General features: G+C 38.5%; 1 protein-coding gene and 1 non-coding gene across 10 annotated transcripts in view; both read left to right on the top strand.

Moving 5' to 3' along the window:
• WNK3 (WNK lysine deficient protein kinase 3) overlaps positions 1–26,217 on the top strand; it is a 192,655-nt gene that overhangs the window by 157,368 nt on the left and 9,070 nt on the right. For 8 of the 9 annotated variants that reach the window (XM_055562879.1, XM_055562877.1, XM_055562875.1 and 5 more), the window contains one exon: positions 22,250–22,452. In XM_055562879.1, coding sequence (XP_055418854.1) covers positions 22,250–22,452 — 203 coding nt within the window. Of the gene's footprint in view, positions 1–9,948; positions 10,395–22,249; positions 22,453–26,217 lie in introns of those variants that run through there. The other variant, XM_055562880.1, reaches the window with a different exon arrangement.
• TRNAS-GGA (transfer RNA serine (anticodon GGA)) lies at positions 10,711–10,782 on the top strand. The gene has a single exon. It is a non-coding gene; the product is annotated as a tRNA-Ser (tRNA).

The raw sequence follows: 26,217 nt of genomic DNA, 5'->3' as shown, positions 1-26,217 counted from the left end.
AAACATCTATTTCTGCTTTATTGACTATGGCAAAGCCTTTGACTGTGTGCATCACAATAAACTGTGGGAAATTCTGAAAGAGATGGGAATACCAGACCACCTGATCTGCCTCTTGAGAAATTTGTATGCAGGTCAGGAAGCAACAGTTAGAACTGGATATGGAACAACAGACTGGTTCCAAATAGGAAAAGGAGTACGTCAAGGCTGTATACTGTCACCCTGTTTATTTAACTTATATGCAGAGTACATCATGAGAAATGCTGGACTGGAAGAAACACAAGCTGGAATCAAGATTGCCGGGAGAAATATCAATAACCTCAGATATGCAGATGACACCACCCTTATGGCAGAAAGTGAAGAGGAAGTAAAAAGCCTCTTGATGAAGGTGAAAATGGAGAGTGAAAAAGTTGGCTTAAAGCTCAACATTCAGAAAACGAAGATCATGGCAACCGGTCCCATCACTTCATGGGAAATCGATGGGGAAACAGTGGAAATAGTGTCAGACTTTATTTTGGGGGGCTCCAAAATCACTGCCGATGGTGACTGCAGCCATGAAATTAAAAGACGCTTACTCCTTGGAAGGAAAGTTATGACCAACCTAGATAGCATATTCAAAAGCAGAGACATTACTTTGCCAACAAAGGTCCGTCTAGTCAAGGCTATGGTTTTTCCTGTGGTCATGTATGGATGTGAGAGTTGGACTGTGAAGAAGGCTGAGTGCCGAAGAATTGATGCTTTTGAACTGTGGTGTTGGAGAAGACTCTTGAGAGTCCCCTGGACTTCAAGGAGATCCAACCAGTCCATTCTGAAGGAGATCAGCCCTGGGATTTCTTTGGAAGGAATGATGCTAAAGCTGAAACTCCAGTACTTTGGCCACCTCATGTGAAGAGTTGACTCATTGGAAAAGACTCTGATGCTGGGAGGGATTGGGGGTAAGAGGAGAAGGGGTCGACAAGAGGATGAGATGGCTGGATGGCATCACTGACTTGATGGACATGAGTCTGAGTGAACTCTGGGAGTTGGTAATGGACAGGGAGGCCTGGCGTGCTGTGATTCATGGGTTCGCAATGAGTCGGACACGACTGAGCAACTGATCTGATCTGATCTGTCTGGTTTTTGTTGCCAAGGAAATTTCTGTGAGAAGGCACACCTTCACGCTTCAGTTTGCAAGGCATATTTGCAGTTTATTTCCTGCTTGCCCATGAACTCAAGTTCAGTCAGAATTAAAGTGACTTGTCCCTTTTCCTGTTTCAGGTCTTTCCTGTCCTGGCATATGTTTACATTCCTGGGGATATGACAGAGGTTTTTTAAAGTTTCTTATGGTCATCTAGTTGTCCTGAAAAGTGAAAGTCACTCAGTAGTGTCCAACTCTTTGGAACCCCATGGACTATACAGTCCATGGAATTCTCTAAGCCAGAATAGTGGAGTGGGTAGCCAGGGGATCTTCCCAACCCAGGGATCGAACCCAGGTCTCTTGCATTGCAGGCAGATTATTTACCAGCTAAACCACAAGGGAAGGCCAAAATTACTAGAGTTGGTAGCCTTTCCCTTCTCTAGGGGATCTTCTCAACACAGGAATCAAACCAGAGTCTCCTGCATTGCAGGCAGATTCTTTAGCAACTGAGCTATCTAACATTCTTTTTAAGTTGTAGATCAGGCTCTTATTTGCCCCAACTGAAATCATAGTCTTAAGCATCTGAGTTGTTGCCAAGCACTTTCCTATTGTTTCAGCAATGTCCTGGAGGTAGCTCCCTACCTCTTCCCAACTGCCGCATACCTATGCCTGGCAGGGCTGAACTGAACTCTGCGTGAAATCAAACATGTACCTCACTCTGAATAGAGATTTCCCCAGGTTGTTGGACAAAATATTGATTTTGCTCTAGGGATGGTGCTTTTGTTGTTATTGTTGTTCAGTCACTAAGTCTTGTCAGACTCTTTGTGACCCCATGGACTGCAGCATGCCAGCTTCCTCTGTACTCCACTATCTCCCAGAGTTTGCTCAAACTCATGTCCACTGAATCAGTGATGCTATCTAACCATCTCATCCTCTGTTGCCCCCTTCTCCTTTTGCCTTCAGTCTTTCCCAGCATCAAGGTCTTTCCCAGTGAGTCAGCTCTTTGCATCAGGTGGCCAAAGTATTGGAGCTTCAGCATCAGTCCTTCCAATGAATATTCAGGGTTGATTTCCTCTAGGACTGACTGGTTTGATCCCCTTGCAATCCAATGGACTCTTGAGTCTTCTCGAGCACCACAGGTGCTTAGAAGAGAGCTCAAAAGAGTTCTTTCTCCATTGTTGCAGTGCTGGGTTTTGGCTACTGCGACACTGAGCTGAGGAGAAAGCAGGAATGTGAACTGCCACAGTTTAAAATGTCACAGACCTCAGTAGTTTGTCCTGGGTAAATGAGTTTTATTTTGTTCTTTGGGTCTTTGGACAATTCTCAGAGTTCTGAAATGGTTGGTTTTAGTTGTTTTGCCCATATTTTCATTGTCTTAAAAGTAAGTTCAGCTAGGTCCTTACTCTGCAGTTTTAGAAGGCTTTCTCCTCCCTCTTCTTCTGTTTTCTGAAAAAGTTTGTGTTGAATTATCATTTCTTCTTTAAATGTCTCGAAAAATTTTCAGGTGAAACCATGTGGGCCCAGAAGACTTATTTTTTGGAGGTTTATAACTGCAAATTCAAATTCTTGAATAGTAGTTATGCTGCTGCTGCTGCTAAGTCACTTCAGTCATGTCCGACTCTGTGCGACCCCAAAGACGGCAGCCCACCAGGCTCCCCTGTCCCTGGGATTCTCCAGGCAAGAACACTGGAGTGGGTTGCCATTGCCTTCTCCAATGCATGAAAGTGAAAAGTGAAAGTGAAGTCGCTCAGTAGTGCCCGACGCTTAGCGACCCCATGGACTGCAGCCTACCAGGCTCCTCTGTCCATGGGATTTTCCAGGCAAGAAGCCTGGAGTGGGGTGCCATTGCCTTCTCTGGAATAGTAGTTATAGGATTATGCAAATTCTTGAATAGTAGTTATAGGATTATGCAGTAGTGATAAATTTCCTATTGGGTTAGTTTTGATCATTTGTGGTTTTTGAGAACTTGATCCATTTCATCGATGTTGCTGAATATTTTTGTTTAGAGTTGTTCCTTATTATCTTTGTAATGTCTTGGATATCTGTAGTGATATCACTCCTTTCATTCCTGATATTTGTAATTTGTGTCTTCTTTTTTTTTCTTTGTTAGTCTTGATAGAGGTTTATCAATTTTGTTAATCTTTTCAAAGATCCAGCTTTGCTTTTATTGCTTTTCTCTGTTGTTTTCCAATTTTAAATTTCATTGATTTCTGCTCTTATCTTTATTATTTCCTTCCCTATACATGCCTTGTTTTTATTTCATTCTATTTCTGGTTTCTTAAAATGGAGGCTTAGATTTTTGATGTGAGACCTTTCTTTTTATAATACAAGCATTTCATGCTAAAAAATACAAGTATTTGATGCTATAAATTTTCCTTAAAAGCACTACTTTGTTGCATCTACTAATATTTTTTAAAATTAAGCTTTATTTTGGTGGGATAGTTTTAGATTTATGGAAAAATTATTAAGATAGTACAGAAAGTTTCCATACACCTCACACCCAGTTTCCCCAATTATTAGCATCTTATACATTAGTATGGTACATTTGTCACAAATAATGAATCAGTCTTAATATATGATTGTCAACTGAAGTCTATATTTTACTTTCATTTCCTTAGTTTTTATTTGTATCCTTTTTCTGTCCCAGGATCTCATCTAGGACACCACATTATATTTAGCAGTCATGTATCCTAGGCTGCTTTTGGCTTAACAGTTTCTCAGACTTTCCTTGTTTTTAATGACCTGACAATTTTGAGGAGTACTAGTCAGTTATTTTGAAGAATTTTGTTTTTGAACACTTCTTTACTTACCATTGTTGGGGGGAAGAAATTTTTCTCTTTCCTTCTAGGTTCTGACTGGTCTAAGAATTAAATTAACATGAAACAATAGGAGAAAATCAAACAAAATTTTAATAACATGTATACTTTTATTAGGAGAGAGACCTAATTATAGGAGAGACCCAGGAAAACTAAATAACTGACCAAAATCACTGAAGCCCTCACCTTAAATACCATCTTTAGCTAAGGACAAAAGAAGATGTTGGGGGAACTTCAAAGGGGAGTAAGGCATTTCCCATGAAGATGGAAAAACAAATATTTGCTGGGCCATGCAGAGAAAGTGAGACACAGAATGGACTCTGATCTTTAGCCCTGCCTAGATTTACCCTCGGAGAAGGCAATGGCAACCCACTCCAGTACTCTTGCCTGGAAAATCCTATGGACAGAGGGGCCTGGTAGGCTGCAGTCCATGGGGTCGCTAGGAGTCAGACACGACTGAGCGACTTCACTTTATGTTTTCACTTTCATGCATTGGAGAAGGAAATGGCAACCCACTCCAATGTTCTTGCCTGGAGAATCCCAGGGATGGGGGACCTGGTGGCTGCCATCTCTGGAGTCGCACAGAGTCGGACATGACTTAAGCGACTTAGCAGTAGCAGTAGCAGATTTACCCCATGTGGCACAGTGGTGAAGAATCTGCCTGCAAATGCAGGAGATGCAAGAGACACAGGTTCAAGCCCTGAGTCAGAAAGATCCCCTGGAGTAGGAAAGAGCTACAGTCCATGGGTTTCCCTGGTGGCCCAGAAGGTAAAGAATCTGCCTGTAATGCAGGAAAACAGGATTCGATCCCTGGATCAGGAAGATCCCCTCCAGAAGGGAATGGCTACCTATTCTAGTATTCTTTTTTTTTTGAAAGGTATGAAGTGGATTTATTTTGTCTTTTTTTTGTTGTTGTTGTTTGTTTTAATTTATTTATTTTAATTGGAGGCTAATTACTTTACAATATTGTAGTGGTTTTGCCACACATTGACATGACTCAGCCATGGGTGTACATGTGTTCCTCATCACGAGCCCCCCTCCCACCTCCCTCCCCATCCCATCCCTCTGGGTCATCCCAGTGCACCAGCCCCGAGCACCCTGTCTCATGCATCAAACCTGGACTGGCGATCTGTTTCACATATGATAATATACATGTTTCAATGTTATTCTCTCAAATCATCCCACCCTCGCCTTCTCCCACAGAGTCCAAAAGACTGTTCTATACATCTGTGTCTCTCTTACTGTCTTGCATATAGAGTTATTGTTACCATCTTTCTACATTCCCTATATATGCATTAGTATACTGTATTGGTGTTTTTCTTTCTGGCTTACTTCACTCTGTATAATAGGCTCCAGTTTCATCCACACTCCAGTATTCTTGCCTGGAGAATTCCATGGACAGAGGAGCTTGGCAGGCTGCAGTCCATGGAGTGGCAAAGAGTTGGACACGACTGAGCAACACTTTCACAAAGACACCAGAAGACTCTCCAAGCTCATCTTGTATATTTCCTGCTCCTAGAAGCCATTGTTTCCACAAGGAACCATAAATCATTTTATTGGAGAACAGATTAGAAACCAAGATCTGGGTGCTTGGTGTACTCCTTGCTTCTGGGATGTCATTGCTTCTAGATTCTTTTAGCTGACAGATAAAGAATATGCATATTAACTCATATATATCCATGTCTATGAATATTTCTGTATGTAACTATCTGTATCTATATTAAATACACATTGATATTATTATCTCCAACTCTAATCCATTACCATATGGATTATATAGCTTTCTCTTGTTTATCTATAACCTCCCAGTCCAACAGTGAGAGGCTCTCACCATCCCCTTTCCCTTTATTTAATTGTTCAATTTCAGTATAATGTATAGTGGTTTCAGATTTGTTAATTTGTAACCCAGTTGGAAATACCTTTATCAACTAGAATGCAGTGCTTATGTATAGTTTCTTTTGCCTTTAATATTAACGGTGCCACTCATTTCCAAAGTTATGTAGGTCAGCACTTGTTCCTCTACTCCTTTATGTGAGATTCTATTATACATTTGTAGGGGATCCAACCAGTCCATCCTAAAAGAAATCAGTCCTGAATATTCATTAGAAGGACTGATGTTGAAGCTGAAACTCCAATACTTTGGCCAACTGATGTGAAGAACTGACTCATTGGAAAAGACCCTGATGCTGGGAAAGATTGAAGGTGGGAGGAGAAGGGGACAACAGAGGATGAGATGGTTGGATGGCATCACCGACTCAATGGACATGAGTTTAAATTCTGTGAGTTGGTGATGGACAGGGAGGCCTGGCATGCTGCAGTCTATGGGGTCACAAAGATTCAGACACAACTGAGCGACTGAACTGAATTGAACTTAATATGATTAGGTTCTTTTGTTACATTCTGGGATTCCATCCTGGGATTCCCGACCTCCTAAATGATTTTTTAAAATTTTCATACATTTCATTCCAATATTTTGTTGGCTTTCTCTGCTGTAAAGTTCTATCATTCAGTTCAGTTGCTCAGTCACGTCCAGCTCTTTGCAACCCCATGGACTGCAGCACAGCAGGCTTCCCTGTCCATCACCAACTCCCAGAGCTTGCTCATCCAACCATCTCATCCTCTGTTGTCCCCTTCTCCTCCCACCTTCAATCTTTCCCAGCATCAGGGTCTTTTCCAATGAGTCAGTTCTTTGCATCAGGTGGCCAAAGTATTGAAGCTTCAATTTCAGCATCAGTCCTTCCAATGTATATTCAGGACTGATTTCCTTTGTGATTGACTGGTTTGATCTCCTTGCTGTAAAGTTCTATATTTTTTGACAAATGCATCCTATCCTGGGATCTTATTACCTCCTAAGTGATTTAAAATTTTTCCACACACTAAGTTTTAGTCTTTATTCTCTAGAGCCTCTATGTTTTGATATGCTGTATTTTGGGGGCTTTTTCAGTTCCAAATTTTTTCTTCTCTTGAGACTTCCTCTTTCTTCCATGTTTATTTGGTTATGTTTAATTTCCACATGTTTTGGGATTTTTCTTATTATCTTGGTTACTAATTTGTACTTCAATTTCATTTTGATCAGAGAATATATTTTCAGTGGTTTTGATTACTTTCAATTTGTTCTGATTTGTTTTATGACCCAAGATATGGTTTATTTAGGTGAATGTTTCATGTGCACTTGAAAATAAAGTAAACCCTGTTGTTGTTCAGTAGAGTTTTCTATAAATGTTGGTTAGATCTAGATGTTTGAATGGTATTGTTCAATTATTCTATATCCTTGCTCATTTGCTATGCACTACTTCTATTGTTTTTTAAAATCTTTACTGAAGTATAGTTGCTTTACAATGTTGTATCAGTCTGCTATGTAGCACAGTGAATCAGCTCTATGTATACAAATATCCTGTCTTTTCTGGATTTCCTTCCAATTTAGGTCACCAGAGGCCATTGAGTAGAGATACCTGTGCTATACAGTAGGTTCTCATTAGCTATCTGTTTTATACATAGAGATGTATATATGCCAGTCACAATCTCCTCATTCATCCCACCCACTCTCTCCCCAAACCACATTACTACTTCTATTGTTGACTGAGAGAAGAGTGTAGAAGACTCCAACTGTAATTGTAGATTTGTCTCTTTCTCCTTTCAGTTCTATCAGTTTTTGCCTCATGTATTTGAGGCTGCAGTTACAAACACAGCATTGTTTTATCTTCTTGGTTAATTCTTTTAGTATTATGTATCCATCTTTACTCTTAATTATTTTTGCTTGCTTTGATGTCTCCTTTGTCTGATATTAAATACCCATTTTCCATCTTTCTTTTGGTTAGTATTTGCATGGCATATCTTTTTCATCCTTTTAGTTTTAATCTGTCTATATTATTACATTTGAAGTGAGTTTCTTGCAAATAACTTACGGTCACATGAAAAAGAATCCATTCTGGCAGTCTTTGTTTTTCATTTATTTTTAAGCCATTTATAGCGAATGTAATGATCAGTATGTTTGGATTTTGGTCGGTCATATTTTAATTATGTTTTCTGTTCATATTTTTCATTCCTTCTCCTTTTCTACCCTCATTTGGTTTATTCAAATGTACTTTTAATATTCCATTTCAGTTTATCTATTATGTTTTTTCTTCATTTCTTTTTACATTTTAAGTGGTTGTTCTAGGGATTATAGCTTTGCAGTCTACCTAAAATCAATCTTTTACTACTTCAAGGGGAATGTAGAAACCTTACATTCATATAGGTTTCTTTATTCTTTATAATTATCTTGTGTATTCCATCTACATATATGGAAAGCTGTATCACACTGAATTATAATTTTCATTTTCACTTGGGTTTCATTTGGGTTTCAGGGTATTTGATATACCATTTCTGTATGTCTGCCTTCATTTCATGCTCTTTCATGTTTCCTACTTTTATAAGTTCCCTTCCTATAGTGGTCTTCCTGTGTGTGTGTGTGCATGCACACACATGCTCAGTAACGTCCAGCTCTGAGATTCCATGGACTATAGCCTGCTAGGCTCCTCTGTCCATGGAATTTTCCAGGTAAGAATACTGGAGTGGGTTGCCATTTCCTACTTCAGGGAATCTTAACCCACCCAGGGATTGAACCTGTATCCCTTGCATCTTCTACATTGGCAAGCAGATTCTTTATCACTGCCCAACCTGGAAAACCCTTCCTTTAGTGTTACTCTTTTAGAACAGATCTACTGGTGACAAATTCTTTTAACTTTTTTTCATCTGAGAATGTCTTTTTTCACACTTTGATTCCTGAAGGATATTTTTGCTGTATACAGAATTTGGGGTTGACACGTATCTTTTAGCATTTTAAAAATATTAGTCCACTTCTTTCTAGTGTCCATGATTTATAATGAGAAATCCATAGAAATTTGAGTCATTGTTTTCCTGTATAAAATTCCTACATTGTTTTTCTCTGGTTGCCTTCAGAATTTTTCTTTTCTTTAATTTTCAATAATTTTTATGAAAATTATTTCTGTTTCAGCAATTAGTATGTATGTTGGCATGAGGTTCTTTGTGTTTATTTCTGTTCTGAGTTCACTGAGCTGCTTGAATATGTGGATTTATATCATTTGCCAAATTTAGCAAGTTATCAGCAAATATTTCTTCAGATATTTTTTTCTTATCATGCTCTTTTTTTTCTCTCCTTCTAAGACTCTGATGACACAAATTTTAGACTTTTTGCTTTTGTCCCGTAGGTCCCTTACTTTCTGTGCATGTTTGAGTTTCAGTATTATTTCTCTGTTGTTTAAATTGAACTTTTTGTGGAGTGGGTGGAATGAGTGAATTAGGTGAGGGAAATTAAGAAGTACAAACTTCCAGTTACAATTAAAAGAGTCATAGGGATGAAATATATAGTATGAAAAATATAGTCAATAAAAATGCAATATATTTTTGTGGTGACAAAGATGGGCAAAAGGTACAAATTTCCAGTTATAAGATAAATAAGTAATAGGGATATAATGTATAACATGATTAACACAATTAACACTGCTATATGTTTTATGAAAGTTGTTAAGAGGGTAAATCTGTGTTCTTACCACAAGAAAAAGACATTTTTTTCTCTTACTTTGTTATCTATATGAGATGGTGGATGTTCACTAAAGTTATTGTGGTAATAATTGCATAATGTATTCTAGTTCAAATCATTACGCAGTATACCTTAAACTTATGCAGTGCTATCTCAATAAAGCTGGGAAAAATTGAATTTTCTTTTGTCATCTCCCTTCTGTTACTGAGTTCATCCAAGGAGGTTTTTTGGTGGGTGTTTTTTGTTGTTACCATTTTTGTATATTTTTTGGTTCTAAAATTTCATATATGTTCTTCTATTTCTTTGTTAAGATTTCCAGTTTTGTCATTGGGTTCAGTAGTTTTTGTGATTACCTATTTGAGCATTTTTATAATAGCTGCTTTAGAGTATTTATCAGACAATTCCAACACCATAGCCTTGACTAGACGGACCTTTATTGGAAAAGTAATGTCTCTGCTTTTTAATATGCTGTCTAGGCTATGGTTTTTCCAGTGGTCATGTATGGATGTGAGAGTTGGACTATAAAGAAAGCTGAGTGCCGAAGAATTAATGCTTTTGAACTGTGGTGTTGGAGAAGACTCTTGAGAATCCCTTGGACTGCAAGGAGATCCAGCCAGTCCATCCTAAACGAGATCAGTCCTGGGTGTTCATTGGAAGGACTGATGTTGAAGCTGAAACTTCAATACTTTGGCCACCTGATGCGAAGAGCTGACTCATTTGAGAAGACCCTGATGCTGGGAAAGATTGAGGACAGGAAGAAGGGGACGACAGAGGATAAGATGGTTGGATGGCATCACTGACTCAATGGACATGGGTTTGGGTAGACTCTGGGAGTTGGTGATGGACAGGGAGGCCTGGTGTGCTGCAGTTCATGGGGTTGCAAAGAGTCGGACATGACTGGGCAACTGAACTGAACTAGGTTGGTCATAACTTTCCTTCCAAGGAGTAAGCATCTTTTAATTTCATGGCTTCAGTCACCATCTGCAGTGATTTTGGAGCCCAGAAAAATAAAATCTGACACTCTTTCCACTGTTTCCCCATCTATTTCCCATGAAGTGATGGGACCAGATGCCATGATCTTTGTTTTCTGAATGTTGAGCTTTAAGCCAACTTTTTCATTCTCCTCTTTCATTCTCATCAAGAGGCTTTTTAGTTCCTCTTCACTTTCTGCCATAAGGGTGGTGTCATCTGCATATCTGAGGTTATTGATATTTCTCCCGGCAATCTTCGTCCCTGCTTCCCTGGTGGCTCAGAGGTTAAAGCATCTGCCTGGAATGCAGGAGTCCCAGGTTCGATCCCTGGGTTGGGAAGATCCCCTGGAGAAGGAAATGACAACCCACTCCAGTAATCTTGCTTGGAGAATCCCATGGAGGGAGGAACCTGGGGGCAGTCCATGGGGTTGCAAAGAGTCGGACAGGACTGAGCGACTTCACTTTCTTTCACTTTCGGGCAATCTTGATTCTACCTTGTGCTTCATCCAGCCCAGCATTTCTCATAATGTGCTCTGCATGAGTTATATAAGCAGGGTGACAGTATACAGCCTTGACGTACTCCTTTCCCTATTTGGAACCAGTCTGTTGTTCCATGCCCAGTTCTAACTGTTGCTTCCTGACTTGCATATAGGTTTCTCAAGAGGCAGGTCACGTGGTCTGGTATTCCTATCTCTTGAAGAATTTTCCACAGTTTATTGTGATCCACACAGTCAAAGGCTTTGGCATAGTCAATAAACCAGAAATAGATGTTTTTCAGGAACTCTTTTGCTTTTTCAATGATCCAGTGGATGTTGGCAATTTGATCTGTGGTTCCTCTGCTTTTTCTAAAACCAGCTTGAACATCTGGAAGTTCACGGTTCACGTATTGCTAAAGCCTGGCTTGGAGAATTTTGAGGATTACTTTACTAGCGTGTAAGATGAGTGCAATTGTGCAGTAGTTTGAGCATTCTTTGGCATTGCCTTTCTTTGGGATTGGAATGAAAACTGACCTTTTCCAGTCCCGTGGCCACTGCTGAGTTTTCCAAATTTGCTGGAGTATTGAGTGCAGCACTTTCACGGCATCATCTTTCAGGATTTGAAATATCTCAAGTGGAATTCCATCACCTTCACTAGCTTTGTTCATAATGATGCTTCCTAAGACCCACTTGACTTCACATCCAGGATATTTGGCTCTAGGTGAGTGATCACACCATTGTGATTATCTGGGTCATGAAGATATGTTTTGTACAGTTCTGTGTATTCTTGCCTCCTCTTGTTAATATCTTCTGCATTTGTTAGGTCCATACCATTTCTGTCCTTTGAGCCCATCTTTGCATGAAATGTTCCCCTGGTATCTCCAATTTTCTTGAAGAGATATCTAGTCTTTCCCATTCTGTTGTTTTCCTCTATTTCTTTGCACTGATCACTGAGAAAGGCTTTCTTATCTCCACTTGCTATTCTTTGGAACTCTGCATTCAAATGGGTATATCTTTCCTTTTCTCCTTCACTTTTTGCTTCTCTTCTTTTCATAGCTATTTGTAAGGCCTCCTCAGACAGCCATTTTGCCTTTTGCATTTCTTTTTCTTGGGGATGATCTTGCTTCCTGCCTCCTGTACAGTGTCATGAACTTCCATCCATAGTTCATCAGGCACTCTGTCTATCAGATCTAGTCCCTTAAATCTATTTCTCACTTCCACTGTATAACCATAAGGTATTTGATTTAGGTCATACCTGAATGGTCTAGTGGTTTTCACCACTTTCTTCAATTTAAGTCTGAATTGATCTGAGCCACAGTCAGCTCCCTTTCTTCTCTTTGCTGACTGTATAGAGTTTCTCCATCTTTGGCTGCAAAGAATATAATCAGTCTGATTTCAGTGTTGGCCATCTGGTGATGTCCATGTTTAGAGTCTTCTCTTATGTTGTTGGAAGAGGGTGTTTGCTATGACCAGTGCATTCTCTTGGCAAAACTCTATTAGCCTTTGCCCTGCTTCATTCTGTATTCCAAGGCCAAATTTGCCTGTTACTCCAGGTGTTTCTTGACTTCCTACTTTTGCATTCCAGTCCCCCATAATGAAAAGGACATCTTTTTGGGGTGTTAGTACTAAAAGGTCTTGTAGGTCTTTATAGAACCATTCAACTTCACCTTCTTCAGCGTTACTGGTCAGGGCATAGAGTTGGATTACCGTGATATTGAATTTTTTGCCTTGGAAACGAATAGAGATCATTCTGTCGTTTTTGAGATTGCATGCAAGTACTGCATTTCATACACTTTTGTTGACTGTGATGGCTACTCCATTTCTTTGAAGGGATTCTTGCCCACAGTAGTAGATATAATGGTCATCTGAGTTAAATTCACCCATTCCAGTCCATTTTAGTTCGCTGATTCCTAGAATGTTGACATTCACTCTTGCCATCTCCTGTTTGACCACTTACAATTTGCCTTGATTCATGGACCTAACATCCCAGGTTCCTATGCATAATTGCTCTTACAGCTTCAGACCTTGCTTCTATCACCAGTCAAATCCACAGCTGGGCTTTGTTTTTGCTTTGGCTCTATCCCTTCATTCTTTCTGGAGTTATTTCTCCACTGATCTCCAGTAGCATATTGGGCTTCTACTGAACTGGGGAGTTCATCTTCAGTGTCCTATCTTTTTGCCTTTTCATACTGTTCATGGGGTTCTCAAGGCAAGAATACTGAAGTGGTTTGCCATTCCCTTCTCCAGTGGACCACATTTTGTCACAACTCTCCACCATGACCCATCCATCTTGGGTGGCTCTACACGGCATGGCTTAGTTTCATTGAGTTAGACAAGGCTGTGGTCCATTTGATCAGATTGGCTAGTTTTCTGTGATTGTAGTTTCAGTCTGTCTGCCCTCTGATGCCCTCTCTCAGCACCTACTGTATTACTGTGGTTTCTCTTACCTTGGACGTGGGGTATCTCTTCATGGCTGCTTCAGCAGAGTGTACCCATTGCTCCTGACCTTGGACGTGGGGTATGTTGTCTGGGCCACTCTGGCGCCGCAGCACCGCCATTGTGTTTGAATTGCTGTTCAAAAAGAGCTGATTCAGTTAACAGGAGCAGTCCTGGGCAAAAACGCCACAGATTACATAGTTCTTAAAAGTTGAGTGGTGTTCATGAATAACACTTTTGATTTTGTTGCATGCCTTTGGCCAAATTCCAGATTGTTGAAATAATTGTTTTCGAGAGTTTTGTCCAGTTTTATTACTGCTTTTGAGGGAGAGAATTTGATAACCTTACTCTGTCATGCTGAGAGACAGAAATTATTTTTCATCAGGTAGAAATGAGAGTATCTATTAAGCTTCCATTTAAATAATTTATTTATTAAAATATTTAGGTTAATTCCTAAGCATACCTAATATGAAAATATTATTTCCCTAAACGGAAGCTAAATTATTTTCATTTTTTCTTTCTTTTAAGAATCTATTAAAGACAAGTTTGCAAATATAGAGTGTTCCACACATAGCTTCTAGTGGTTGTATTACTTCGTGGACCATCACAGAACCAAGTGATTTCATATGTCTAGTTCTAATAGCTTTCCTTCAAAGCTTGCTGATGTTTAATATTTTCCCTATTTGGCCATGATTAATGAACACATTTGTTGGCCTTAGCACAGCATTTTATAAGCTGTCAGCAAGGAGTTAATAGGTGTTGTATGGTCAAATAGGAAATGTTGGAGTCAATCATATAAAAATCATTTTTCCTCTGTAGAACCTCTTAGATCCTTTAATATGCTAATATGTATTGAGAATTTTCACGAAAGGGAATAAATGTACATTTCCTCAAACAGTTTTACCAGAGAACCTACTTTGCACAGAATACATTTTACGAAGCACTGCCTTAACATATATACTAAGATCCATATCCATCTTTGTCTGCCCGGAGTTATACCTATTTTGAGAAACATGAAATGATGCATATTGCAATGTAATGGTATTTACAATGCAGGTATGTGGTTAACTTATAATATTGAATGTGAGCACTGTGCTAAACTATGCTGAAAAGAGTTAATATAGTAGATACAAGACTGCTGTCTTTAGGAAGGCCTGTTTCCGAGGTTGGACTTTGGCTGTTGTGTAGGAATTTGGTTTCCCTTTCTTCCCTGATAAGTATAGCTCACTTTGCCTAGATTGTTGGTACAAATCATGTGATTTATGCTGAATAAAGACTCTTTTAGAGTCTGGTAGTTTGGTTCATGCTAGGCAAAAAGTGCTTATGTGACCTGAGTCTTAACAAAAACCTGAGTCTCTGTTGGTCTTCCCTGGCCAGATACTTACCCATATGTTGCTGTATTTTTTGTTGCTGAGAGAAAGCAGCATACTCAAGAATGCTCCCTCACCTTAGTAAGAGAGCATAAGGAAATCTGTGCATGAATTTCTCTAGATTCCTCTGTATTTTTCCTTTGCTGATCTTATTGTGCATCCTTTTGCGCTAGTAAACTCATTTGTGACTACAACTATATGCTGAGTCCTGTAAGACTTTCTGTTAAATCACTGAATCTGTGAGTTGTTTTGGGAGCCCTGAAGCATAACCTCTGAGCCACCAGGGAAGCCCATAATCACATTACTTAATCTCAGTCCTCAAAACATCTCCCAACTAGTTAGAACTAAGTCTGTCCTTACAGACAAGGAGACTAAAGTTACTGGGGTTAAGCAGATCTGACTCCAAAGCCTTGATTCTTCACTGTTATATTGCATTGCTTCTCAATACCAGAAATTGTGTCTGCACTGGATTGAAAGGAGGCAACAGGAGATCATCTAAAGGCAATAGTGGTCTGAGACTATTTCATTCAGGAAATAGGATTTGAGTTGGTGTTGAAAGGTAAATGGACTGGATTAAAATTGATAAAGTGGAGTGTGAAGAGTATTGTCCGTAGGTAGAACTGCATGATACAAAGAAATGCAAATCATAAACTGTTAAGATTTATTTGGGAGAAAGAGAATATAACAGTTGAGTTAAATGGAGGACATAACATTAGCAGGTTTTTCCCCACACTTTAAAAAAATTGCTGTAGTTTGATGTAAGATAATATATCTAATCTAGCACTTTATTCAGAGAAGGCAATGGCACCCCACTCCAGTACTCTTGCCTGGAAAATCCTATGGACGGAGGAGCCTGGTAGGCTGCAGTCCATGGGGTCACTAAGCGTCAGGCATGACTGAGCGACTTCACTTTCACTTTTCACTTTCATGCATTGGAAAAGGAAATGGCAACCCACTCCAGTGTTCTTGCCTGGAGAATCCCAGGGACGACAGAGCCTAGTGGGCTGCCGTCTGTGGGGTCACACAGAATTAGACATGAAGAAGCGACTTAGCAGCAGCAGTAGCACTTTATTATGTATTTAAGCTTAATGATATAATGTTTAAGGATAATAAATAAGATAATGAATGTTTGCATGCTCTGCAAAGATAATGATGACTACCAAGGACTTTGCCACCAAAACAAGTTGAAAACCCACTATTGTTCTAAGAAACTATTAAAGTTTGGGTTTGAGGGGTTTTCTTTGAGCAGAGGAATGAAATGCTGAAAACAGCATTTAACTGGTACTAATCTGATGGCCCAGATCTTCATGACCCAGATAATCACGATGGTGTGATCACTGACCTAGAGCCAGACATCCTGGAATGTGAAGTCAAGTGGGCCTTAGAAAGCATCACTACGAACAAAGCTAGTGGAGGGAATAGAATTCCAGTTGAGCTATTTCAAATCCTGAAAGATGATGCTGTGAAAGTGCTGTACTCCATATGCCAGTAAATTTGGAAAACTCACCAGTGGCCACAGGACTGGAAAAGGTCAGTTTTGATTCCAATCCCAAAGAAAGGCAATGCCAAAGAATGCTCAAACTACCGCACAATTGCACTCATCTCACATGCTAGTAAAGTGAAGTGAAGTAGCTAGGTCGTGTTCGACTCTTTACGACCCCGTGGACTGTAGCCTACCAGGCTCTTCCCTCCATGGGATTCTCCAGGCAAGAATACTGGAGTGGGTTACCATTTCCTTCTCCAGGGGATCTTCCCAGCTCAGGGATCAAACCCCGGTCTCCCACATTGCAGGCAGACGCTTTAACCTCTGAGCCACCAGGGATTCCAAAATGCTCAAAATTCTCCAAGCTAGGCTTCAGCAATATGTGAACCGTGAACTTCCTGATGTTCAAGCTGGTTTTAGAAAAGGCAGAGAACCAGAGATCAAATTGCCAACATCCGCTGGATCATGGGAAAAGCAAGAGTTCCAGTAAAACATCTATTTCTGCTTTATTGACTATGCCAAAGCCTTTGACTGTGTGCATCACAATAAACTGTGGGAAATTCTGAAAGAGATGGGAATACCAGACCACCTGACCTGCCTCTTGAGAAATCTGTATGCAGGTCAGGAAGCAACAGTTAGAACTGGACATGGAACAACAGACTGGTTCCAAATAGGAAAAGGAGCACGTCAAGGCTGTATATTGTTACCCTGCTTATTTAACTTATATGCAGAGTACATCATGAGAAATGCTGGACTGGAAGAAGCATAAGCTGGAATCAAGATTGCTGGGAGAAATATCAATAACCTCAGATATGCAGATGACACCACCCTTATGGCAGAAAGTGAAGAGGAACTAAAAAGCCTCTTGATGAAAGTGAAAGAGGAGAGTGAAAAAGTTGGCTTAAAGCTCAACATTCAGAAAACGAAGATCATGGCATCCGGTCCCATCACTTCATGGGAAATAGATGGGGAAACAGTGGAAACAGTGTCAGACTTTATTTTGGGGGGCTCCAAAATCACTGCAGATGGTGACTGCAGCCATGAAATTAAAAGACGCTTACTCCTTGGAAGGAAAGTTATGACAACCTAGATAGCATATTCAAAAGCAGAGATATTCCTTTGCCAACAAAGGTCCGTCTAGTCAAGGCTATGGTTTTTCCAGTGGTCATGTATGGATGTGCGAGTTGGACTGTGAAGAAGGCTGAGCACCGAAGAATTGATGCTTTTGAACTGTGGTGTTGGAGAAGACTCTTGAGAGTCCCCTGGACTGCAAGGAGATCCAACCAGTCCATTCTGAAGGAGATCAGCCCTGGGATTTCTTTGGAAGGAATGATGCTAAAGCTGAAACTCCAGTACTCTGGCCACCTCATGCGAAGAGTTGACTCATTGGAAAAGACTCTGATGCTGGGAGGGATTGGGGGCAGGAGGAGAAGGGGACGACAGAGGATGAGATGGCTGGATGGCATCACTGACTCGATGGATGTGAGTCTGAGTGAACTCTGGGAGTTGGTGATGGACAGGGTGTGCTGCGGTTCATGGGGTGGCAAAGAGTCAGACACAACTGAGCGACTGAACTGAACTGAACTGAATCTGATGTCATTTTGAAGAGTGTGTTAGCTAGAGCCAGGGAGTCAATCTATGTAGATCATTGCCATCATAGCAGTTCATGTATGAGATAATTAAGAGTTTAGAGAATTATGGAAGTGAAAATAGATAACAGATGTAGTACAGGATGAATTGCTATGATGTGGCGATAAACTGGATATGTGTGTTTGTGAGGAGATTCAAAGGGTCTTAGTCTGAGTGGAGAAAATGTGGTATCAGGCAAACTGTCATACTAACACAATGATAAGTATTTAATTGAATAATTTATTGAAGTTGAATTGGAAAAACACATTTGGGAGTGTATGTGAGGTTGTATTGAAGAAAGATCAAGATTTGAGGTAAAGAGATGGAAACATTTGCAGTTGGATGATTACTGGAACTACCTGAATGTAGGAATTAACTTGGGTGAAAAACAAAAAAGAACACCAAGGACTAAACTCTGACTTTACTCATTTTATCAATAAGAAATGAATATTAAAAGAGCACTTTTGAAGTTAACCCTCTTCCACCAACAGTGGAAGAGGGTTCCCTTTTCTCCACACCCTGTCCAGCATTTGTTGCTTGTAGACTTTTGGATTGCAGCCATCTGACTGGCGTGAGGTGGTACCTCATTGTGGTTTTGATTTGCATTTCTCTGATAATGAGTGATGTTTAGCATCTTCTCATGTGTTTGTTAGCCATCTGTACGTCTTCTTTGGAGAAATGTCTGTTTAGTTCTTTCGCACGTTTTTTGATTGGGTCGTTTATTTTTCTGGAATTGAGCTGCAGGAGTTGCTTGTATATTTTTGAGATTAATTCTTTGTCACTTGCTTCATTTGCTATTATTTTCTCCCATTCTGAAGGCTGTCTTTTCACCTTGCTTATAGTTTCTTTTGTTGTGCAGAAGGTTTTAATTTTAATTAGGTCCCGCTTATTTTTGCTTTTTTTCCCCCGATATTCTGGGAGGTGGGTCATAGAGGATCCTGCTGTGATGTATGTCAGAGAGTGTTTTGCCTATGTTCTCCTCTAGGAGTTTTATAGTTTCTGGTCTTACGTTTAGATCTTTAATCCATTTTGAGTTTATTTTTGTTTATGGTGTTAGAAAGTGTTCTAGTTGCAGATGACATGATCCTCTACATAGAAAACCCTAAAGACTCCACCAGAAAATTACTGGAGCTAATCAATGAATATAGTAAAGTTGCAGGATATAAAATCAACACACAGAAATCCCTGGCATTCCTGTACACTAATAAAGGAAACAATTCCATTCACCATTGCTACAAAAAGAATAAAATACTTAGGAATATATCTACCTAAAGAAACAAAAGACCTATATATAGAAAACTATAAGATACTGATGAAAGAACTCAAAGAGGACACTAATGGATGGAGAAATACACCGTGTTCATGGATCAGAAGAATCAATGTAGTGAAAATGAGTATACTACCCAAAGCAGTCTATAGATTCAATGCAATCTCTATTAAGCTACCAACAGTATTTTTCACAGAGCTAGAACAAATAATTTCACAATTTGTATGGAAATACAAAAAACCTCAAATAGCCAAAGCAATCTTGAGAAAGAAGAATGGAACTGGAGGAATCAACCTGCCTGACTTCAGGCTCTACTACAAAGCCACAGTCATCAAGACCGTATGGTACTGGCACAAAGACAGAAATATAGATCAATGGAACAAAATAGAAAGCCCAGTGGTAAATCCACGCACCTATGGACACCTTATCTTTGACAACGGAGGCAAGAATATACAATGGAGAAAAGACGATCTCTTTAACAAGTGGTGCTGGGAAAACTGGTCAACCACTTGTAAAAGAATGAAGTGTATTTCTTTTAATGTGCATTGGTTGGGTAATTTCTGGTTTGTGAACTTTAATATGACATGAATAACTTTTAAATGAAATCAATCAATAAATGTTCCTTCCATATATAAAACATAGGCACTGAACAACATTCAGTAAGGTATACAGAAGTAGAAATACAATGTTGTACATATGAAACATATAATGTTGTAGATCAATGTTTCCTCAATAAAAATAAATAAATAAATACATCCTCCACTTGTTGGCAATTGTAGCATTAGTGTAGCGGCCATCACTGACCACCAGTTGAGTGCTCAAGATCACTTGTTCCACCAGATTTGTACACAGGAAAAATCCTGACACTGGGTTTTCCATTAGTACAGAAATGTTCGTAAATGAATGACATCCAATCTTAGCTCTTTGTAACACGTTTTTTTAATAGAAACTAAAGGGGAATGAGCACAGAAATACTCCTCCAGATTAGCTGTGTGGGCAGAAATGCTTGCACTTGATAATATGTATAGAAGATTATGATACATGTATAGAATATATATGTACAGACTATTATGATATGAATAGAATGATAATATGTATATGTTTCTGGCTATTGTCTCCTTTTCATTCCTACCTGCTGACATTTTTCCAGGGTAAGAACACAATCTATAAAAGGCTTCAGCTCCAAAGTCTTCCCCAACATTGTTGTGCTATTTGTTTGCTCATTGGATTTGGCAGAGAATCAGATGACTGTGCAGAAGGAAAACAGGAAAAAATGATACTTTTATTATAGGCTGACTTGTATGTTCTTGGGTTTTAAAACTTAGAAAAGTAGGAATTCCAACAAGATTGGTACATCAGTTTTTAGTGCACCATTGTTGCCCAAAATTAGTAAAAATTAATTTTGTGAAACTTTTATATATGAGAATATGTTCCACTTATTTCATTAAACTCTTTTTAAGCAATTTTCACTGATATGTTTCCATTTAATTTTTTATTAACAAAAGTCCATACTTTAATTTCCTTAGTTTTTACATAAATTATTTTTCTGTTCTAGGATCCCGTCCAGGATACCACCTGATATTTACTTGTCATGTCTCTAAGCTCCTCTTGGTCTGTCCTCAGACTCCATTGCTTTTTTGTTTATTTGTTTTTAAATTTTATTGAAGTGTAGTTGATTTGATTTACCATGTTATGTTAATTTGTTCTTTACAGCAAAGTGACTCAGGTATACATATATACATACATATATAGAGAGAGAGTTTTTCATATTCTTTTCCATTAAGGTTTGTCACAGGATATTGAATATAGTTCCCTGTGTCCATTTAATTTTTATTACCCTTGAATCTAAGCCTTCAGTAGCTCAGGAATCATAGAGAATGACAGATTATGTATAAGCAATCTTGAGATTATTATGTTCCTCCTTATTAAGGAATTTTCTTATCCTTTTCCCATGGGAAAAGGCATGGGGTTGGCATGGTATAATGGAAAGCACATTGACAAAACAGTCAGGATACTTGGTTCTAACTCCAGCATATAACCTCAGCTGTTTACCCTCTGGATTCTAGTCTTCCCATCCCCAAAATAGAATGATAACTTGCTGAACCTATATCATGGCCCTCTTATGAGTTTCAAAGAAGATAAAAGTACTTTGAATGTGTTAATATCAAGGTTCTTGCCTTATCTTTTACATTTTAAATAGTTTTTCACAATTAAAAATAGTAACATAACAATTGTACAAGATTTTGTCACTTATGTATTTAATTAAATCCCTGGAAGTGTTATTGTGCTTAAATTTCACAACTGCATTTCCTAAAATTCATTTTATACCCACTCTGTAAGTTTTGACTTGTAAATCAGTCAGGGGAACTTTATGAATCTTTTCTGTGAGAATGATTTAGTTAGCTTGTTTAAGAGTACTAAATTAAAGACTTACTATGATGTTCAGATTAGGAGACTCTTCATTGATGGAGACTTCTATATTTGATTTCTTTCATCTATTTGTACATCTTGTGCTCTAGAACTCATGAGACTAACAAACCATCTGCCTCCTGGTTTCTGCTATTCTAGATATAAACAGAAATATTGGTTTAAAAAAATAAATGAGATTCTAGTTTTCTGAAAAATTTGAAAGTCGGTATGGTATATTAAAAAGAGAGAGTTCTCATTTAGACTTTAGAGTTCAGGCCTGACTCTGCTGGTAACTAATTGCAAGCTCTCAGGCATGTCAATTTATTTTTTCTAGGCCACATTTCCCCATTATAAAACAAATAGTGGTTTGAATTAGAATTCTAAGATTCTTTCTACTTTTTAACATTCTGATTGTTTTTTAACTCTTCTAAGTATCTATCTGAGGAAACTGATGAAAAGACTATAGAGTTGATACTGATGTTTCTGAGATACTGTTTATTATATTTGACTTATACCTAAGGTGACCATATATTTGAGAGGAAACTTTTGAGAGTGAAGGGCATACTGTTAGTAGTAACACCAGGACAACAGCTTTAAACCAGAACTGTCCCAGATAAACTAGAATACCTGGTTACCCTATCAATACCCAATAGGTAGTTCTGCATTATCAGCCACAAAAGAGTATTTGTTTATGTTTTAATTCATTTTCATGGTTTCTCTGTTTTTCTTCTTATAGATCCACTATGTGTGGAAAGTAGTGCAGCATCATTCCAGCAATCTTCAGTTAGTAAAAAAGGAATGTTCACAGATGACTTACACAAATTGGTGGATAACTGGACAAAGGAAACAGTAGGAAATTCGCTTATTAAGCCAAGTTTAAACCAACTTAAACAAAGTCAACAGAAACTAGAAACAGACAACTGGAACAAAGCATATGAAGTAAGTAGTTTATACCTGACTCTCTTTATTTATGAGAACTAAAACCATAAAAATTGATTAACATAGGTCTGTGGTTATAATTACCATGAAAGAGTGGTGTGACTTGACAGTATAGAGACACTTATCCTTGCCTAGTTCATTATGTCTTCAAGCAAATTATCTTTTAGGGCAGAGGCCTGCAAACTTTTTTCTGGGAAGGAGCCAATTACTAAATATTTTCAAGCCATGGGGTTGTAGCTACTCAATGCTACAAAAACAGCCATAGACAGTATATAAACAAGTAGGCATGGCTTTGTTTCATTAAAATTTGATTTGCAAAGAGTTGGCAGGCTGTAGATTGCTGACCCTTGTTTTAGGCTATTATACCTGGAAGAAAAAACATCAAGTATCAAAAAAGAAAGCATCTGGAGTAAGGGTTAATTCAGTTTTGTGGTACAAGAAGTTTGGATTTTGAGGAAAAGCTATCTTATGTTAGTGGTAGATCAATATTCTCAGAGCCAGTAAATTATTTTATGTATTCAATATGAAAAAGAATTTTAAAGATCTTTAATTATTATAACAAATGTCTTAAGTTTATGGATGAGATGTCTGGTTAATTGCATCTGGTCTTAGGTGTACATGGCAATTGGAGTGTAGAAAGATGTCCAAAATGCATTCTGGAGTAGAAAGAAGATAGGATCACAGAATAGTATATATAGTATTTAGGTAAAATTATATATATTAGATACATGTATATATGCATATGGGCTTCCCAGGTGGCACTAGTGGTAAAGAACCCACCTGCTAATACAGGAGACGTAAGAGATGTGGGTTCAATCCCTGGGTTGGGAAGAGGCCCTGGAAGAGGGCATGACAACCCACTCCAGTGTTCTTGCCTGGAGAACCCCATGGACAGGCATGCCTGGTGAGCTATGGTCCATAGTGTCACAAAGAGTCAGACACGACTGAAGCGACTTAGCCTAGCCTAGCTTATGCTGCTGCTGCTAAGTCACGTCAGTCATGTTCGACTCTGTGCGACCCCATAGACAGCAGCCCACCAGGCTCCGCCATCCCTGGGATTCTCCAGACAAGAACACTGGAGGGGGTTGCCATTTCCTTCTCCAATGCATGAAAATGAAAAGTGAAAGTGAAGTCGCTCAATCATGTCCGACTCTTAGCGACCCCATGGACCGCAGCCTACCAGGCTCCTCCATCCATGGGATTTCCCAGGCAAGAGTACTGGAGTGGGGTGCCATTGCCTTCTCTGAGCCTAGCCTATATATGCATATAAATAGGAAAAGCCCTTAAAATATCCTGGATGGTGGAATTTGGATCTAATTTTACTTTGTTGTTTTCTGTGTGTGAATTTTTAAAGTATCATTTTTTTTTTCAAAATGAGTAAATCTATTAAAATGTGAATCAGGGCTTAGAATCTGAACCCATATCATTGAAAGAGATATGTCTGTGTCTGTTATGTTTGTGTACACATATGTGTGTGTATATATAGTCATTGCATGTAGTTTGGTAAAGAGTCTGAAAATACATTTAGAGTTATCATTGAATAAAAATTTTCAAAAGCCTAGATTTTCCAAACTAGTAAACAGTGTATCTCCTTGAGGGCTCTCTGTATTTATATTATTCTTGGCACGGATTTATACACAGATAGTATCACCATTGTAAAAATTGGAAGCCATTAGAGGCAGATTTCAAGGCATAAATGTGTTTGTGCTGCCAGTGAAAGATGCTCTGAACATTATGTGAATGGAAGCCTTTGTTGCTGAGTTGAAGAGCGGTTTATTGCAGTTATAATGAGGGATGCTTGGAGGAAGAGTGCATAGGAAATGGAGTATGAATAAAAGTGGTAAACGTTCTTAATACAGACTTGGTCCAGGTCAGGTCAGTCATTTACTAGTTATGTCATGACTTTAGACAAGTCATTTGTGCCTCAGTTTCCATGCCTTTAAAACAGGGATGATACTTTCTTGTCTGCAGGATTGTTGTGAGGATTAACATCTATAAAGTGCCTAGCACATAGTAGTATCCTGTATGTGGTAACTTTTTGTATTTTTAAGTTCAGTTGAGTATATCTTTATGTGGAGAGCCTGTCTCACTATCTAATGATCTTGCGTAGTACTGTTGTGTAGCTTTAGAAAACTGTCACAGTTATGTTCCAGGTCCTTTACTGTGTGCCAAGCCCTCTGCTAGGCACTGGGTTTGATTAGTAAGAACAAGTGTTATGTTCCCTATTCTCATGGGACTTATATGCTGGTGGGAAAGTTAGATATGAACAGACTTGTATAAAAAATATAAAATTGCAGCTGTAATAAGGACTACAAAAGAGAGATATAAGATATCATACAGTAAGGGAAATTTGACCTAGTAAAGGGAAGTCAATGAAAGCTTTCCTGAGAAAGTGATGATTAAGCAGAGATGTGAAGGGTAAGTATTAACTAGGTGAAAACGGGAGGGAATATGATTCTAAGCAGGAAGAATAGCATATGCAAAGCCCTGTATGGGGAAACAGACTGAAAGGACTCAAAGCAGGCCCATTTGCCTGAAGTGAAGAGAGCAGAGAGGAGTTGGTACACAGTGAATCTAAGGACGTCTGTAGGGTCTTAAAAGTGGTGATGATAAGGATCTTTGTCTTTACTTTAAGAATGATAGCCATTGAAGCCCTAGGGTTGACATGATCAGATTTGCTTTTTGAAAAGGTCACTCGGACTTGAAGCAAGAAGAAAGATTATTGAAGATAAGCTTGGTAGACCAATCAAGAATTAGTCACAGTAGGCCTGATAAAGAGAAGTTGAACTTTTAAACTATTTTATTTAAAAAAGAGAGAGAGAAAGACAGAAGCTGAGATGAAGAGAAATGAACAGATTCCAAAAAATGTTTAAGAGATAAAATGGACCAGATGGAGGTGTCAAGGCTAGGTTTCTGGCTGGTATAACTGGCTATCATTCCAGTGTACCAATTATCAAAAAGGGGAACATGAGCAGGCAGTGTGTTTTGGTAGTAGAAAAATCATACATTTCATTTTGGTTATTTGAATCTGAGGTGCCTTTTAAATATCCAAGAGAAAATAAAGTATAACAAGTCATCTCCAATTCAGTCTTTGTTAAAAATAAAAATCACATTGGTATTGTTTGTAAAATAATAATGTATATTATAGAAATTAATCAATGCAGAAAAGTACAAAATTTTAAAATACCACCTTCAAATCCCACCACCCAGAAATGATTGTCACTAACTTTAGATAAACATCATTTCAGATATCTTTGTATATCTATATATGATACATAGAAATAGCTTTACAAACATATAATCATACTATTTGTGTTATTTTTAAACCAGAAGTATTTAATTTTACTTTAACAACAAAAATGCTGATATAAAAATTGGATTGCTGGACTTTAAATAAAAGTCTTTTTTCCCCTCAAGAGATCTTGTCATTTATTCTTGAGTCAAGCAAGAAAACCTTTATCCTAACTTAAACTTGAAACTTTAGTTGAAAGGGTTTTAACTTGACCATCAATTTAAAAGAACTAAGAATTTGGGACTGATACCAAGCTCTCCCTCAAGGAAGAATTATTTAATTTCATTTAGACATATTACTCCCATGTGCATGTGATTCCAGTAATCTCTATGTGTGTGCTTAGTTGATTTTAGTAATCTCTATACATACACATAATCACAATATGATATAATAAGAATCAAGCAGGAATATATTTTCTCAGAACTGTCAAAAGCATAATTGTCTTGAGTTTAAATTTCCTAAAATATAACAGA

Source organism: Bubalus kerabau, chromosome X (assembly GCF_029407905.1).
Source record: "Bubalus kerabau isolate K-KA32 ecotype Philippines breed swamp buffalo chromosome X, PCC_UOA_SB_1v2, whole genome shotgun sequence".
NCBI lineage: Eukaryota > Metazoa > Chordata > Mammalia > Artiodactyla > Bovidae > Bubalus > Bubalus kerabau.
Note: the sequence above shows the minus strand (reverse complement) of the source record. Positions and strands in the feature narration are given on the sequence as shown.